We start from the raw sequence: 12,972 nt of genomic DNA on the forward strand, positions 1-12,972 counted from the left end.
ACACACTGCCTCCCAGACCTGCCTGGGGCCACTCTCCTCCCAGGGGGCTGTGTTCCAGCCACTGCTGGCTCCCTGGCACGGGTCTTGAGCACAGCAACCTTCTTTCCTTCTTCTGCTGGAGCATCATTGCCACCAGTGCCAGGCTGCTGCCAAGCTCCAGGTCCTCCATATGTCTCCGATTCTGTTTTCTGTCTTTTTCTTTTAAAGGTTAAAATTGTTTATTTTATATGTATGAGTGTTTTGCCTGCGTGTATGTCTGTGTACCGTGTGTATGCAGTGCCCATGGGGGCAAAAAGAGAGTTCCCCTGGAAATGGAGTTACAGAGGATTGTGGGCTGCCATGTGGATATGGAAATTGAACCAGTGTCCTCTTAGTGAGCAGCTCTTGACCACTGAGCCATCTCTCCAGCCCTGTTCTCTGTCACACTTTTGTCCCGGTCCCCCCCCCAGCTGAGGACCGAACCTTGCACTTGGCTAGGCAAGCACTCTACCACTGAGCTAAATCCCCAACCCCGTTTCTTTCTTCTTTTTCGTCCTACATCTGGGTATTTCGTATTGAATTATTTTCTAGTTCACAAATCTTACTGCTCTGTGAAATTCTTCCCCAAATCATCCTTCTGGATTCGTGATTTTAGTTACTGCCATCTTTAATTCCTTAGCAACTCTGGTTTTCTTTGAGGTTCCCAGTTCTATTCCTTGCTCCCTACCATGTTCACAGCAGATATCTTACATCTGCTAATTGTCAGATCTAAATGTCTTTTTGTAAATTTATTTGTTTCTTTCTTTTTTTCTTTTTTCTTTTCTTTTCTTTTTTTTTTTTTTTTTGAGACAGGGTTTCTCTGTGTAGCTTTGGAGCTGTCCTGGAACTCGCTTTGTAGACCAGGCTGGCCTCGAACTCACAGAGATACAGAGATCCACCTACCTTTGCCTCCCAAGTGCTGGTCTTAAAGCTGTGCGCCACCACCGCCCGGCTCTTTTCTTTTCTTTCTTTCTCTCTCTCTCTCTCTTTTTTTTATCATTTGGTCTGTGTCTAATACTTTTGCTGCTATTTGCTGTTCTTCCTGGTATTGTTTTCTCAATAGCTAGGCATTACTTAAAAACATTTTAGAAGCCTGAACAACTACTCCAAGGAGGGCCTGGGCACTGGTCCTCCCAGGCTGCGGTGAGAGACCCTGGGTGGGCCAGCACAGGCTGTGTTCGGAGCCCCAAGCTCAGCCATGGCTGTTCTGGGTTGTAGCCGGAAGCCAGAAATGCCCTGGCAAGGCTCTGAGATCTAGTCCGCTTCCCAGGAAAGAAACCACCACGCTGTGTCTTGGCTGTTGTTTTTTTGGAGTCTTGTTCTACATACTTACTATTTAGTATTCTACAGAGACAACCAGGGATAGTGTAGAACGGTGCTCAGAATGCCATCCCTGAGTCCTGTGCCTCCCCATGTCTCCCTGCCCTGTCCTAAGTGCCCCCACTATTCTCTGTCCTTTCTGTGGGGTCTCAGTCTCTAATCCTGTTGATTCTGGTCACTGAAGGCCCCTCTCCCTTTTTTTTAAAAAACACAGTTCTGGCTGTTTTTCTCCTGGTGACTGGAGCTGAAGCAAGGTCTCTGGGGTGGATTTCTTGCTTGCTGCTCTGTTCCCTGGGGGCACCCATAGGTACCACATTCTAGGTGTTTTTCCAAGCCCAAGGTGTATGTGTGTATATGTGCGTAAGTGTGAGATATTAGCTAAGCCCTGTCCTGGCTTTGACTCATTAAGTGTCCTGGGGTTACCTCCGCACACACAGAAATCTTTACTTTGATCTGCGCCCTACGTGTGACCATGGCCTGTTCTCTCTGCGCCACTTGACAAGGAAGCCACATCCTGTCTTGTGTGAGGGTAGCATTGTGTGTCTCTGGGATGCCATTGGACAAAGTGGAAACATTCATGGAAGGAGAGAGAGCAAGGAGGAGGCTTGGCCAGAGTGGCAGTGAGGACATCTACCAGGCAAGGAGGAGGCTTGGCCAGAGTGGCAGTGAGGACATCTACCAGGCAAGGAGGAGGCTTGGCCAGAGTGGCAGTGAGGACATCTACCAGGGTAGCCAGAGAGAGGGTGAGGTGTGGTGGGGCATCCATCTGGACTCAAGTGCCAGAGACTCTTGGGGATAAAACACCTCACCCATTAGGGCTGGAAGCTTGGCTTTCAGGAGGAACACTGGCCAGGACCATGGGTATGAAGGCTATACTAGCCTTATTAGGCTGCCCAGCCAAGAAACATGGCAGGTTTGTGTGTGTGTGTGTGTGTGTGTGTGTGTGTGTGTGTGTGTGTGTGTCCGCCGTGTTCCACTTCACTAGCCAAGGCCTTGTGTCTGGTCCTAGGTCCTGACTTCAGAGAACAGGATGGTGGTTTGTTGTGGTTTCGGTTTCATTTCTTGACTGAATGTTGAGCAAGCACATTACCAGTGCAGATTCTCATCTGTAAATCCTTCTACATGTCTGCCCAGTTCTGAAAGTGAGGCTCAGTTGTTTTGTTTTGTTCTTAAAGATTTATCTATTTATGCATATGGATACTTTGATCTGCATGTACATCTGCACACCAGAAGGGGGCATTGGAATCCATGGGACTACAGTTACAGCCAGTTGTGATCCTCCATGTGGTTGCTGGGAATTGAACATGGGACCTCTAGAAGAGCAGCCAGTGCTCCTAACGCTGAACCATCTCTCCATAGCTTTTTTGTTGTTTTTAAAAGTTGAGCTTTGATGGCGTTTTCTTTTTTCTTTCCATCTGTAGCCACCCTGTTTTGTTACTCCTTCACAGAAGTTTTTGTTTGTTTGTTTGTTTTTCATTTTGAAGAACTGTCAGTTCTGGTTGTTTTAAGGATTTGTGCTGTGAGGATCCTGTCGGAACTCTTATCCAAACCCCAGAACAGGTCTTTCCTACTGTTTGCTTCCCAAAGTCTCCTGAGTCACTTCTGCATGAGGGATGAGGATCCAAATCAGAGTGGCCCTGGCCTTGGTTTGGGGCGACTGGAAAAGGGCCTGAAAGTCAGCCAGCTCTGCGCACTGGCTCACACCAGTGTGTGTCAGCAGAGTATGCGCTTGTGCAGATCATCTGTGGCAGCTCTGGGACGAGCTTGTCTGTTTGTCTGTACCATGTGGTCTTGATGACTGCAGCACTGCAGGGACTCTTCCGGTGTGAGTTGGCATTTTTCTCTCGTCATGGGCTCATTTTTTTCTACTCAAACACAGTTAAGAACTAGGGTTCGTTTTCTGATTCTGTATTTTGAGGGGGTATTGTGTACGTCTAGACTGAAGTAGGTGGGAATCCCCTTCCCCAGGCCTCTGGGCAGCTCTGACCTGAGTGGCCACTCATCCACAGGCAGCTGTTTGTATCTGCTTGGGATTTCTTAAGGGGGTTCCCAGCAGTGGGGAACAGGGTAGGAGAGGCTGGGGAGAGAGAGGGAGCTCCTCCTGGACAGTCTCCTGGGGGCAGATCCCATGGGAGAGAAACAGGCTGTGGCATCTGCCCTCCCTCTCTCCTGTTCTCCCTTGCCTTCTTTTGTAGGCCTCATCCCAGCTAAACAGCTCTACCACTAAGCTACACCCAAAATGCTTATTTTCTTTGTTTTTGTTGGTGTTTTGTTTATTTGGTTTGTTTTTAAGACAGGGTCTCATGAGGCTGACTTCAAATTTGCTATGTAGCTGAGGATAACCTTGAACCCTTGATCTTCCTGACTTTACCAAGTGCTAATAAGATGATAGGTATGAGCCACCATGCCCAGCCTCCTCCTCCTCCTCCTCCTTCCTCCTTTTACATGTGCTTATACCTATAGGATAAGGTAATGTTCTGCAGTCATCTTCAGTGGGCTTTTCAGTGACATTAAGCATATTCGCAGTGTCCAGCCATCACTAACATCCTGTCCATAGAAACTGCCCGAGATCTTCCCAAACTGACAGATTCCCCACTCAATTGCCTCTTGGTTCCACATGGCTTGACACCTGGGAACTTCACGGAAGTGAAATTCTGCAGGTTTGACCTTCTGTGCTTGGCTCATCCCACTCAGCGCTGAGCCCTTCCTTGGGAATTGGGTCCCTGTACCTCTACTGGGGCTGAGGCTTAACTGACTTCCTAGGTGATCATGTTAAGAACCCTGGAATGTAACCCACATATCATGTGACTCCCGGTATCCAGTTTGCTTCCATGGTGTAACCTAAAGGGGATGGGTTCCTGATCCTGGGGAGAGGAGCAGTGCCCAAGTATCTAGGGGCACCACTGTAACAGATCTTTCTGCTATGACCAGGAAGTCACTGCGCTTCAGCGAGTGGTTAGTCAGCTCTTCATCAAGATAGCTAACTACGCCACACATGCTCTCTCCTTGGATGCTCAGCCCTAGAAACCAGAGCCTTGTCACCTGGTCTGGGGAATGTGAAAGTGACATTGATACCACTGGGACCAGTCCTGGATGATAGGAGAGTCTCCTGGTACCTGAGACCAGGATGCAGGGAACTTCATGTAATCATAGGATCTGTCCTCAGCTCACAGTCCTCTCTGGGGGGGGGGGGGGGGGGGGGCAGGGACAATGGACTCCCAGCACACCTGGAACAAGTACCAGCCCTGACTCAGGGCCCATTGAGGTCTACTGGGAATGAATGTCCAATCTCCTCTGGGAGTGAGTCTCTGGAGTTTCCCTTAACACCTAGCTGCATCTTAACACTGTAACCTGAGTGGTGACCGAAGCCACCCCATGGGGACCCAGGGAAGGGACAGAGGCACCCGAAGGAGTTCAGAGTACCTTTGCTGATGAGCTAAGGCTCAGTTTAGGGTATTTTTAGAGATGGCAGCATCCAGCACTTGGCAGGGCAGAAATAGAAGAGGTTTTTTGGGGCTCTGGGCTGACAGTCTCTGGCTCTTGGGGAGCCAGGCTGGGGAGGGGTGTGCATGTGGAGCGCAAACAACTTCTGCTGTTGAGAAAAACATCTCAAGAGAGCGCTGGCTGCGGATGGAGAATTATTTCTGTTGGTGAACACTCTTTATGTAAATGCCACGCACAGCGCACAGCGTTGGCGCTGCTCGTTTGCATGTGTAATCACAGCAGGCGGGGCGGGGGGGGGGGGGGCGGATAATTATGTTTTAAAATACCATCCGGATTGTTTGATGTGTTCCCTCAGTCTCTGGGTAATTCCGGGCTGTAACGATCGATTCTCCGCTGGTTGGGAAATGCCACCTGGCCAGCCTGCCTGACCACCAGTTGGTACCAGGCAGGGGTCTGCATCTCAGCCGCTTCCATTTTTTCTGTCTTCTGTCCTCATTGACTGTCTGCCGACTCGGGCGGAGACTTCCTCAGACGCAGGTGGGGTTGTGCTATCCTGAGCTGCAGCAAAAAGTAGTGAGTCTGAAGCAGCCTGGAGACCCTGCTCTGAGACTCCAGGCTCTGGGGACAAGGCTGAGCTACGGAGAACCCCTCCTGCATTCTTATGTAGTGATTCACCATTCCTGAGGGTGTGGGTGGTCACTTCAGAACCCAGATGTTAGCCCTTGGGGATGGGTGCCCCTACATCTCCCTCAGGAGCAGGGCCTCAAATGACTTTCAGATCCTTCCTGTGTAGGACTCTCCCTTGCCATTTGCCCTCATGCGCCCCCTCCCTCCCCCCCTTCCCCCTCCCCCCAGCACAGTGGCCCCTGCTGAGAAGTGCTGAGAATCCCTACTGTGTGGTCCCTATTGTGAGGAGGGACAGGAAGCTAGCCCATCTGGAGCAGAAGTGCACCTGTGCCTGATCTTGGAGCTGCCTCAGGGCAAGATCTAAGTCTGCGCCATGGCCACCTGCGTTGAGCCTGCCAGGCTCTAAGCCTGCGGGGCCAACAGGCTGGCTCTAGCTGTCCTAAAGCCAAGTCCTACCTGCACCACAGACCCAGATACAAACAGATATGAACACATACAGACACTCAGACACACAAGTACACATGCATAAATGCACACAGACACACCATACACATACATCCACAAACACACAGCAGGGGACAGCTGGCTGGGAACAGGTGGCCTTCTCAGGACCTAATCTGTGTGCTGGGAACACAGAGAGGGATGATACCTGTGGCCTCTGTCTGAGCAGGGTGACTGTGTGTGTTACTGTCAGTCTCTGAGGCCTATGGGAGCATGCATCAAGGATTAGCTGAAAGGCTAGCCCAAGTGCAAGGCCTCCTGGGAAAAGGGGCTGGAGGGGCAGTGGGGGAACGGAGGGACTGAGACAAGACTGTGCAGGAATTGGGTTAGGACCACAGGTCCTCCATTGTCCTGTAGTGCATAGAGTGCTCAGCAAGTAGTCCTTATTAAGAAGCCTTGGGCCAGCTGGGCGGTGGTGGCGCATGCCTTTAATCTCAGCGTTTGGAAGGCAGAGCCAGGCGGATCTCTGTGAGTTCGAGGCCAACCTGGGCTACAGAGTGAGTTCCAGGAAAGCTACACAGAGATACCCCGTCTGGGGAGAGGGGGGGCTTGGGTCAAGCCCTCTGTGCCTTGTAAGAGACTTGTTCTTCCTGCCTGTTGGATGCTGATGCTGGCTACCTGGTGTCCTGCACTCTGGAGCACACTCATACCCGTGGACCGTCTCTGTGGACTGGTATCATGGGGTGCAGCCTCAGGGTTGCAGGGACAGAGGAGCTCCTGGGCCCAACTGCCTGTTCCAGAAGTGGTTTGCCAGAACATCCCCAGACAACAGGGATGCTGGACTGCCTGGCTTTGCTGCTGGCAAATATTTAGGCGCACTTCCTTGTGCTAGACCAGAACAGTCCAAGGGGCCGTATCTCCGAACGTGCTAAGATAGCCATCCCCTCACCTGCCAAACAGGACTGGTCGTATCTGGTTACCTCTTACATGAAGCCACTTTGAGGAGAGTCTGGGCCTCGTGCTGTTTCCCTGCCTGTCTTCCGTGAGTTTTCCTGACAGCAGGGCTGGCAGCTTCACACTCTGAAAGGTGTAGGCTGCTGAGTTCAAACTCCATCTGCAGCTGTCAGGTCTCTGGGCAGGCTGCTTCCAGCTTGTGCCCTCCGGCCTGCCCGCCAGCCCTCCTTCCCACCTAACCCATAACCCATTGGGTGGACACTTCTGGGAACCACCTCTCACCTTGGGCAGCCTGTTGCCAGGCCTAGGTAGGCATTCCTTTTTTTTTTTTTTTTCCACAGCTGAGGATCGAACCCAGGGCCTTGCGCTTGCTAGGCAAGCACTCTACCACTGAGCTAAATCCCCAACCCCGGTAGGCATTCCTTACTGTTCCTTACTGGCTGTCTTCCCATGCTATCAGGCTGTCATTGCAGGACATTCTTCATGCTATCAGGCATCTTTGCAGGACAGGGCTGGATGTGGAGGTGGGCACACTGCATGTACAGTGTGGAGGGCTACCTGCCATGGGTTCAGGTGAGCCCCAGACTGATGTGGAATGTTTCTAACCTGGGCCTTGGGGAATGTGGTAGGCAAGCGCAGAGCAGCCCAGGTTCATCCACAGATTCCTACCTAATTGGGTTAGTTCTTTACCTTAGTGCAAGAGAAGCCAGAGCCGGTGCCCTTGGAGAGCCGCTCCTGTGTTCTCATCCGTCGAGACCTGGTGGCACTGCCTGCCAGCCTCATCAGCCAGATTGGGTACCGCTGCCACCCAAAGCTCTATTCGGAGGGTGATCCTGGAGAGAAACTGGAGCTTGTAGCAGGTGAGGCGGCCCTACCCATCATCATCACTGTATGCAAATGTCCTATCCATTATTTTTCAGAGCTATGAACAATGCACTCATCACCAATCAGTCAAAAAGAAAGAAAAAAAGAACATCTTAAATTTCTTTTTAGAAGAATGTGTCATTAAGAGGAGTTATTCAATTGAATTAATTTAGCATTTTAATTGAGTCCCCTGAGCTGGCCAGGCTCCTGATTGGCAGGGGCCATATCCATCATGCATTTTAATTTAGGTCACAGAAAGAACCAAGTCACATAGTTTACCAGTGTCCCTCCTGCCCCACTGTCCAGGTAGTGTCCAAATGATAGCTCACAGTCCAGAGTGGAATCATCCCTTTAGTGTTGGGGTGTTGCATGCTGTAAGGCAATATTCAACAAGATCCAAGTGGGTGGCACCCCATGGGCCCCCACACTGTTTGCTTTAATTGCCTTTTTGTTTGCTTGTTTGAAACAAGAAGTCTATGTAGACCAGGCTGCCTTCGACTCATAGAGATTTTTTGCCTCTGTCTCCGGAGTGATGGGATTAAAGGTGTGAGCTACCATGTCTGGTCTTTGTTCTTTTTGTTTGTTTGGGAAGCCCCAAGCAAGATGGATTGGTTCCTCAGCCCAGCATCTAAGCCCTGCCTCCCTGAGGCACCCTCTCCTCTTTCTACCTGATACCCCTTGCTGCCACATTCCTGACAGCATCTCCACTCTCTCAGTAGGGCAGGAACTCCAGATTCTGTTCAGTTGTCCCCGCCTCCTGGAGACCACTGCCTTAGAGACTTCATTACCATCTCTCTGGTAGGCAGCAGGAGTGGAGCTTCCAGGGTGGTATGGGTGGAGCTGCTCCAGCCAAGTCCTGGGACAGGCTAGAATCTCTGGGAGCTAGAGATAGTCTCTCAGACTGCTGTGATGCCCTTTAAGAGGGTAGAATTCTTCCTTAAGCAAGAGCAAGTTTCCGTCCTCGCCTAGGCCCTTCTTTCTGCTAAGACCTAATAGATAAGGCTGATCTAGGAACTAGGTGTAGTGTGCACACCTGTAGCCAAGTGCTTGGAAGGCTGAGGCAGGGGCATTGAGAATTACAGGCAAGTCTAGACTAAATAGTAGGAGCTTGTCTTGAAGTAAAAAAGGTTTAACTCATGCTTCATCAGAAACAAGATAAGCAGCCAGACGTGGTGGAGCGCGCCTTTAGTCCCAGCACTCGGGAGGCAGAGCCAGGCGGATCTCTGTGAGTTCCAGGCCAACCTGGTCTACAGAATGAGTCCCAGAACAGCCAGAGCTGTTACACAGAGAACCCCCCCCCCCGGGGGGGGGGAGCTGGAGTTTAGGAGACATTGAAGGTATGGGGTTTGTCATGGCATCCCCCAACCCTACTGGGTTTCCATTGAAGATAGAGTATGAAAGGGAATGGCCTTAGCATCCTTTAGCCCTGGTGTTTTCCAGTAGGTGAGAACTGAGATTGCTCTTCTCCTAGAGGTCCCTCTTCACCTTCCACCCCTCTCCAGGCTCGCCTGTAGTCTCTTGTGACCCTGGCATCTCCTTAGAGGGCATGAGCCCAGGTTTGGTTTATAAGGCTAGAGACCTCATACGTTGCTGTTTGCTGGCTTTTTAGGCTCCGGGGTCTACATCACACGTGGCCAGCTCATGAACTGCCACCTGTGTGCAGGGGTAAAGCACAAGGTCCTGCTGCGGAGGCTCCTGGCCACCTTCTTTGACAGGTAGGTGGGTAGGGGGTGGCAGAAGATTCTAGAGTATCCGCTAGCTGTAAGCTGTCTGCTCATCAGAGGTTTCAGTGTTTACAGCCCTCCACTTTTTCCTAACACTACTGTGGACATTTGGCCTGGAGAGGCCCTGAAAAGGCTCCAGAAAAATGGCGCATCCTCTTATGTATGCCAGGGCTCAGTCTAGCGAAAGACTGGCTCTGTCCCCTCCCCAAAGGAAGCGAAAAGCCATGGGTATACAACCATGTGCATGGAAAAGCAACTCCCTCAGGTGGCTCGGGTTCCCATGGACAGTCCCAGGGCTAATCACTCAGGTTGCCCACTCAATTAGGAGCGCTAGCTCAGAGAAAGACTGGGCCTTCTCCCCGCCTTGGACATGATTCAGAAGACGTGCATCTTTGTTCAGGGGAGACACAGGGTAGGTGTGGTGGTTTGGGCTCTTTCACCTGTGTGTGGGTGAGGAGTCGAGTTACTTAGGTCACTTCTGGACCAACCCTGCCTCCTTTCCTCACCCCTCTTCCAGGAACACACTGGCCAATAGCTGTGGCACTGGCATACGCTCATCTACCAGTGACCCAAGCCGAAAGCCACTGGACAGCCGAGTCCTGAACGCTGTGAAACGTGAGTGGGTGGTGTGGGGTCACCTGGTCTGGAAAACTGTGGGAATCCCATCTGGAATTGAGATCCCAACCTGAGGCAGGCTAGGTTGGGCCCCAGGGTTATTCTGGGCCATGGGCTCCTGTCCTGAGTGCTTGCTTTGGCCTGCAGCACTGGGACCCGGAGAGAAAAGAGCAGCAAGCAGAACTCGTCTCGAGGTGTTAACGTCCTTGGTAGGTTTCCAAGTGTGATGAATTCAGCTGCGAAACTATTTTAATATGTGAAATAGATCTAATTTTCCTTTTTGAACAAAACCCCTTATTTACATGTTGAGGTTATTTTGAGCCTTTGCCATCTGTTCGGCCGGCTTCTGCCTCCCGCTCCTGCATGGAGGGGCGGAGCCCAGTCCATCTCTGTGGCAAGCCACCACCCAGCCCTGTACCCTCAGATGCAGAAGAAGCTGTACCACCCAACACACACAGAGACTGGCCCAGAGCACAGACGCCTGTGGAAGAAACGTCTTGTTGTCTTGCTTAGAAATTCCCTTTGTGATACTAATTCTGTTTTATAGAAGAGGGTCTTAGCAGTAGGTAATTACAGTCCTGCAGAGTGGAGCAGCAGTAGGTCCGGGAGATGCTGGGAGGTAGTGGAGCTGGCTCGTAGGGACCTTCCTGTTCCTGCTCTGTGGGCACCCGGGCCTGACCTTGGTCTCCAGCTCCTGGCAGGAAAGGAAGAGGGCACCCACCCTCCTTTTGGTTTGCTGTGTCAGAAGCCAGGGAGGGTGTTGGCAAACCAACTCCTCATGTGGGGAGGACCACCTACCTGTCCCAGTGTGCAGGTGGAGGTGGGAAGGCTAGAGAAGTGGGCACCCAAACTGACTAACCTTACTGCCATAGACGCCATGTGAAGGGTCACATGGGTGTCCTGGGCCGAGGAGAGAGAAATCAACTTCTGGACTGATAGCTCAAACCAAGGGATCTCAGTGGGAACCAAGACTGCAGACAGCGCAGCCCTGGGCACCTTGCTTCTGTGGACACTTGGGCAGCAGTGGGGGAGAGGCTGCTCTCACACCTTCCTTCTACCTCTCACTGCAGTGTACTGTCAGAACTTCGCCCCCAGCTTCAAGGAGAGTGAGATGAACGTGATCGCTGCAGACATGTGTACCAACGCTCGCCGTGTCCGCAAGCGCTGGCTGCCCAAGATCAAGTCCATGCTGCCCGAGGGTGTGGAGATGTACCGTACCGTCATGGGCGCCTCGGCTGCCAGCCTGCCCCTGGACCCCGAGTTCCCACCTGCTGCTTCACAGGTGTTCGAGCAGCGCATCTATGCCGAGCGGCGAAGTGACGCGGCCACCATTGTGGCTCTGAGAACTGATGCTGTGAATGTCGATCTGAGCACCTCGGCCAACCCTGCCTTCGAGGCTAGTGAGGAGGTGGATGGGGCAGGCTCGGTTATCCAGGAGGTGGCTGCCCCTGAGCCGCTGCCTGCTGATGGCCAGAGCCCCCCTCAGGCCTTTGAGCAGGGCAACACCAGCTCCAGCAGGCCTCAGACACCAGTGGCCACAGCAGCAAGAAGGCCAGAGGGCACCTATGCAGGGACCTTGTAAGGGGCCAGCAGGGCCGCCTCACAAGGGACCAAGTACTAAAGCTGCTTGCATGCGTTACTAATACAAACAAATGTGATCAAGCCACTTACCTACTGAACCGCTACTGCTGCCTGACAGAAATGTGATTTTTATTCTGCCTGTATTTAAAATGGATGAAGGAAACAAATACATTCATTATACTGTAAACATGTAGGCCACCGGCCACGCTCTGGGAGGAAGGTCCCAGGGCAACTTTTTGATATTCCTCAACTCAGTCTCCCATGGTAGTGCTCCCCTCCCCCTTCTTGGGGAGGTAGAAGAGGCCACCAGGTCCCTGGTGTCCGGCCCTGACCCTGACTCATCTACCCTTCTATTCCTCCTGCTCTGAAAGCGGAAGCTGGGGCAGCAGTGGCCTGTGGGTGGCAGGGCAGATATGACACTCCATTTCTTACCCATAAGGACCCCAGCGGGGCAGTGCTGGGCCCCCGGAGGCCAGATTTCTCTTGTATTCCTTCCTCCCAAGAAGCCACCCGTGTGCGTGTGCGTGTGTGTGTGTGTAAGAGAGAATGAGAGTGTGTGTGTGTGTGTGTGTGTGTGTGTGTGTGTGCAAGAGAGAGAATGAGAGTGTGTGTGTGTGTGTGTGTGTGTGTGTGTGTGTGTGTGTGTGTGCATATGCATGTGTGTGCACAGAGACCAGTGATGGCCCTCAGCAGTGGCTGTGGCTGGTCACCCAGGGTTAGGGGAAGGACGAGGTGTTCTCCCCCCATACCCATGTCCTCACTCTGCTCCACCCAGACCCCCAGCGGCTGGCCTGCTGACCCCCCAGGGTCTCCATGCCCCTGGCCATGGCTGGCCTCACTACCCTCTGCCTCCCCAGCCACTCTGGGATTTTGCTTTTTTGCTGTTTTTGTTTAGTTCAGATCTATTTTGTTTGTGGTTTGGAAACTTTCAGACCCAACAGAGCAAAAAAGTCAGTGAGGGACTAATGTCCCTGCACCTAGCCTACTACAGATGTGGGCGAATACATGCCCACGGACCCCCTCTTGGCCTCCCAGGAGGCAGAGGGGGACCAGGAAAGAACTGCTAGCCATGTACAGTCAGGCTCAGCACCTTATCACTCACTCTGAAGACCTGTGTAGTTGGCTGCAAGCACAGGCCTGGGCTGGGGTGATAGGCAGGTATAGATCTCATTGTGGACCAGAAAGTTAGAACATCGTGAAGGGGGTGCCTGAAGGAGGGCCTTCGAGGACAGCTGGCTGGCTTTCAGCTGGTGTTTAATCATTTTTAAGGGTGGGCATGCTCCTGAGACCACTTACCCGAGTCTCTCTTCTTCGACTCTTGTCCAGGGACTGCCTGCTCATCTGCAAAGCCTAGCAGCTCCTGAAGTGCCCAAGGACACCCATG

General features: G+C 52.2%; 1 protein-coding gene across 2 annotated transcripts in view; it reads left to right on the forward strand.

The window, feature by feature from the left end:
• The window catches only part of Nacc2 (NACC family member 2), a 32,233-nt gene extending 20,084 nt beyond the window's left edge, over positions 1-12,149 (forward strand). For both annotated transcript variants that reach the window (XM_036185673.1, XM_036185674.1), the window contains exons 3-6: positions 7,500-7,664; positions 9,278-9,383; positions 9,910-10,007; positions 11,078-12,149. In XM_036185673.1, the coding sequence (XP_036041566.1) occupies positions 7,500-7,664; positions 9,278-9,383; positions 9,910-10,007; positions 11,078-11,589 (881 nt within the window). In that variant the 3' untranslated portion in view covers positions 11,590-12,149. The remainder of the gene's footprint in view (positions 1-7,499; positions 7,665-9,277; positions 9,384-9,909; positions 10,008-11,077) is intronic.
• The last annotated feature ends 823 nt before the right edge of the window (positions 12,150-12,972 follow it).

Source organism: Onychomys torridus, chromosome 4, assembly GCF_903995425.1.
Source record: "Onychomys torridus chromosome 4, mOncTor1.1, whole genome shotgun sequence".
Lineage (NCBI taxonomy): Eukaryota > Metazoa > Chordata > Mammalia > Rodentia > Cricetidae > Onychomys > Onychomys torridus.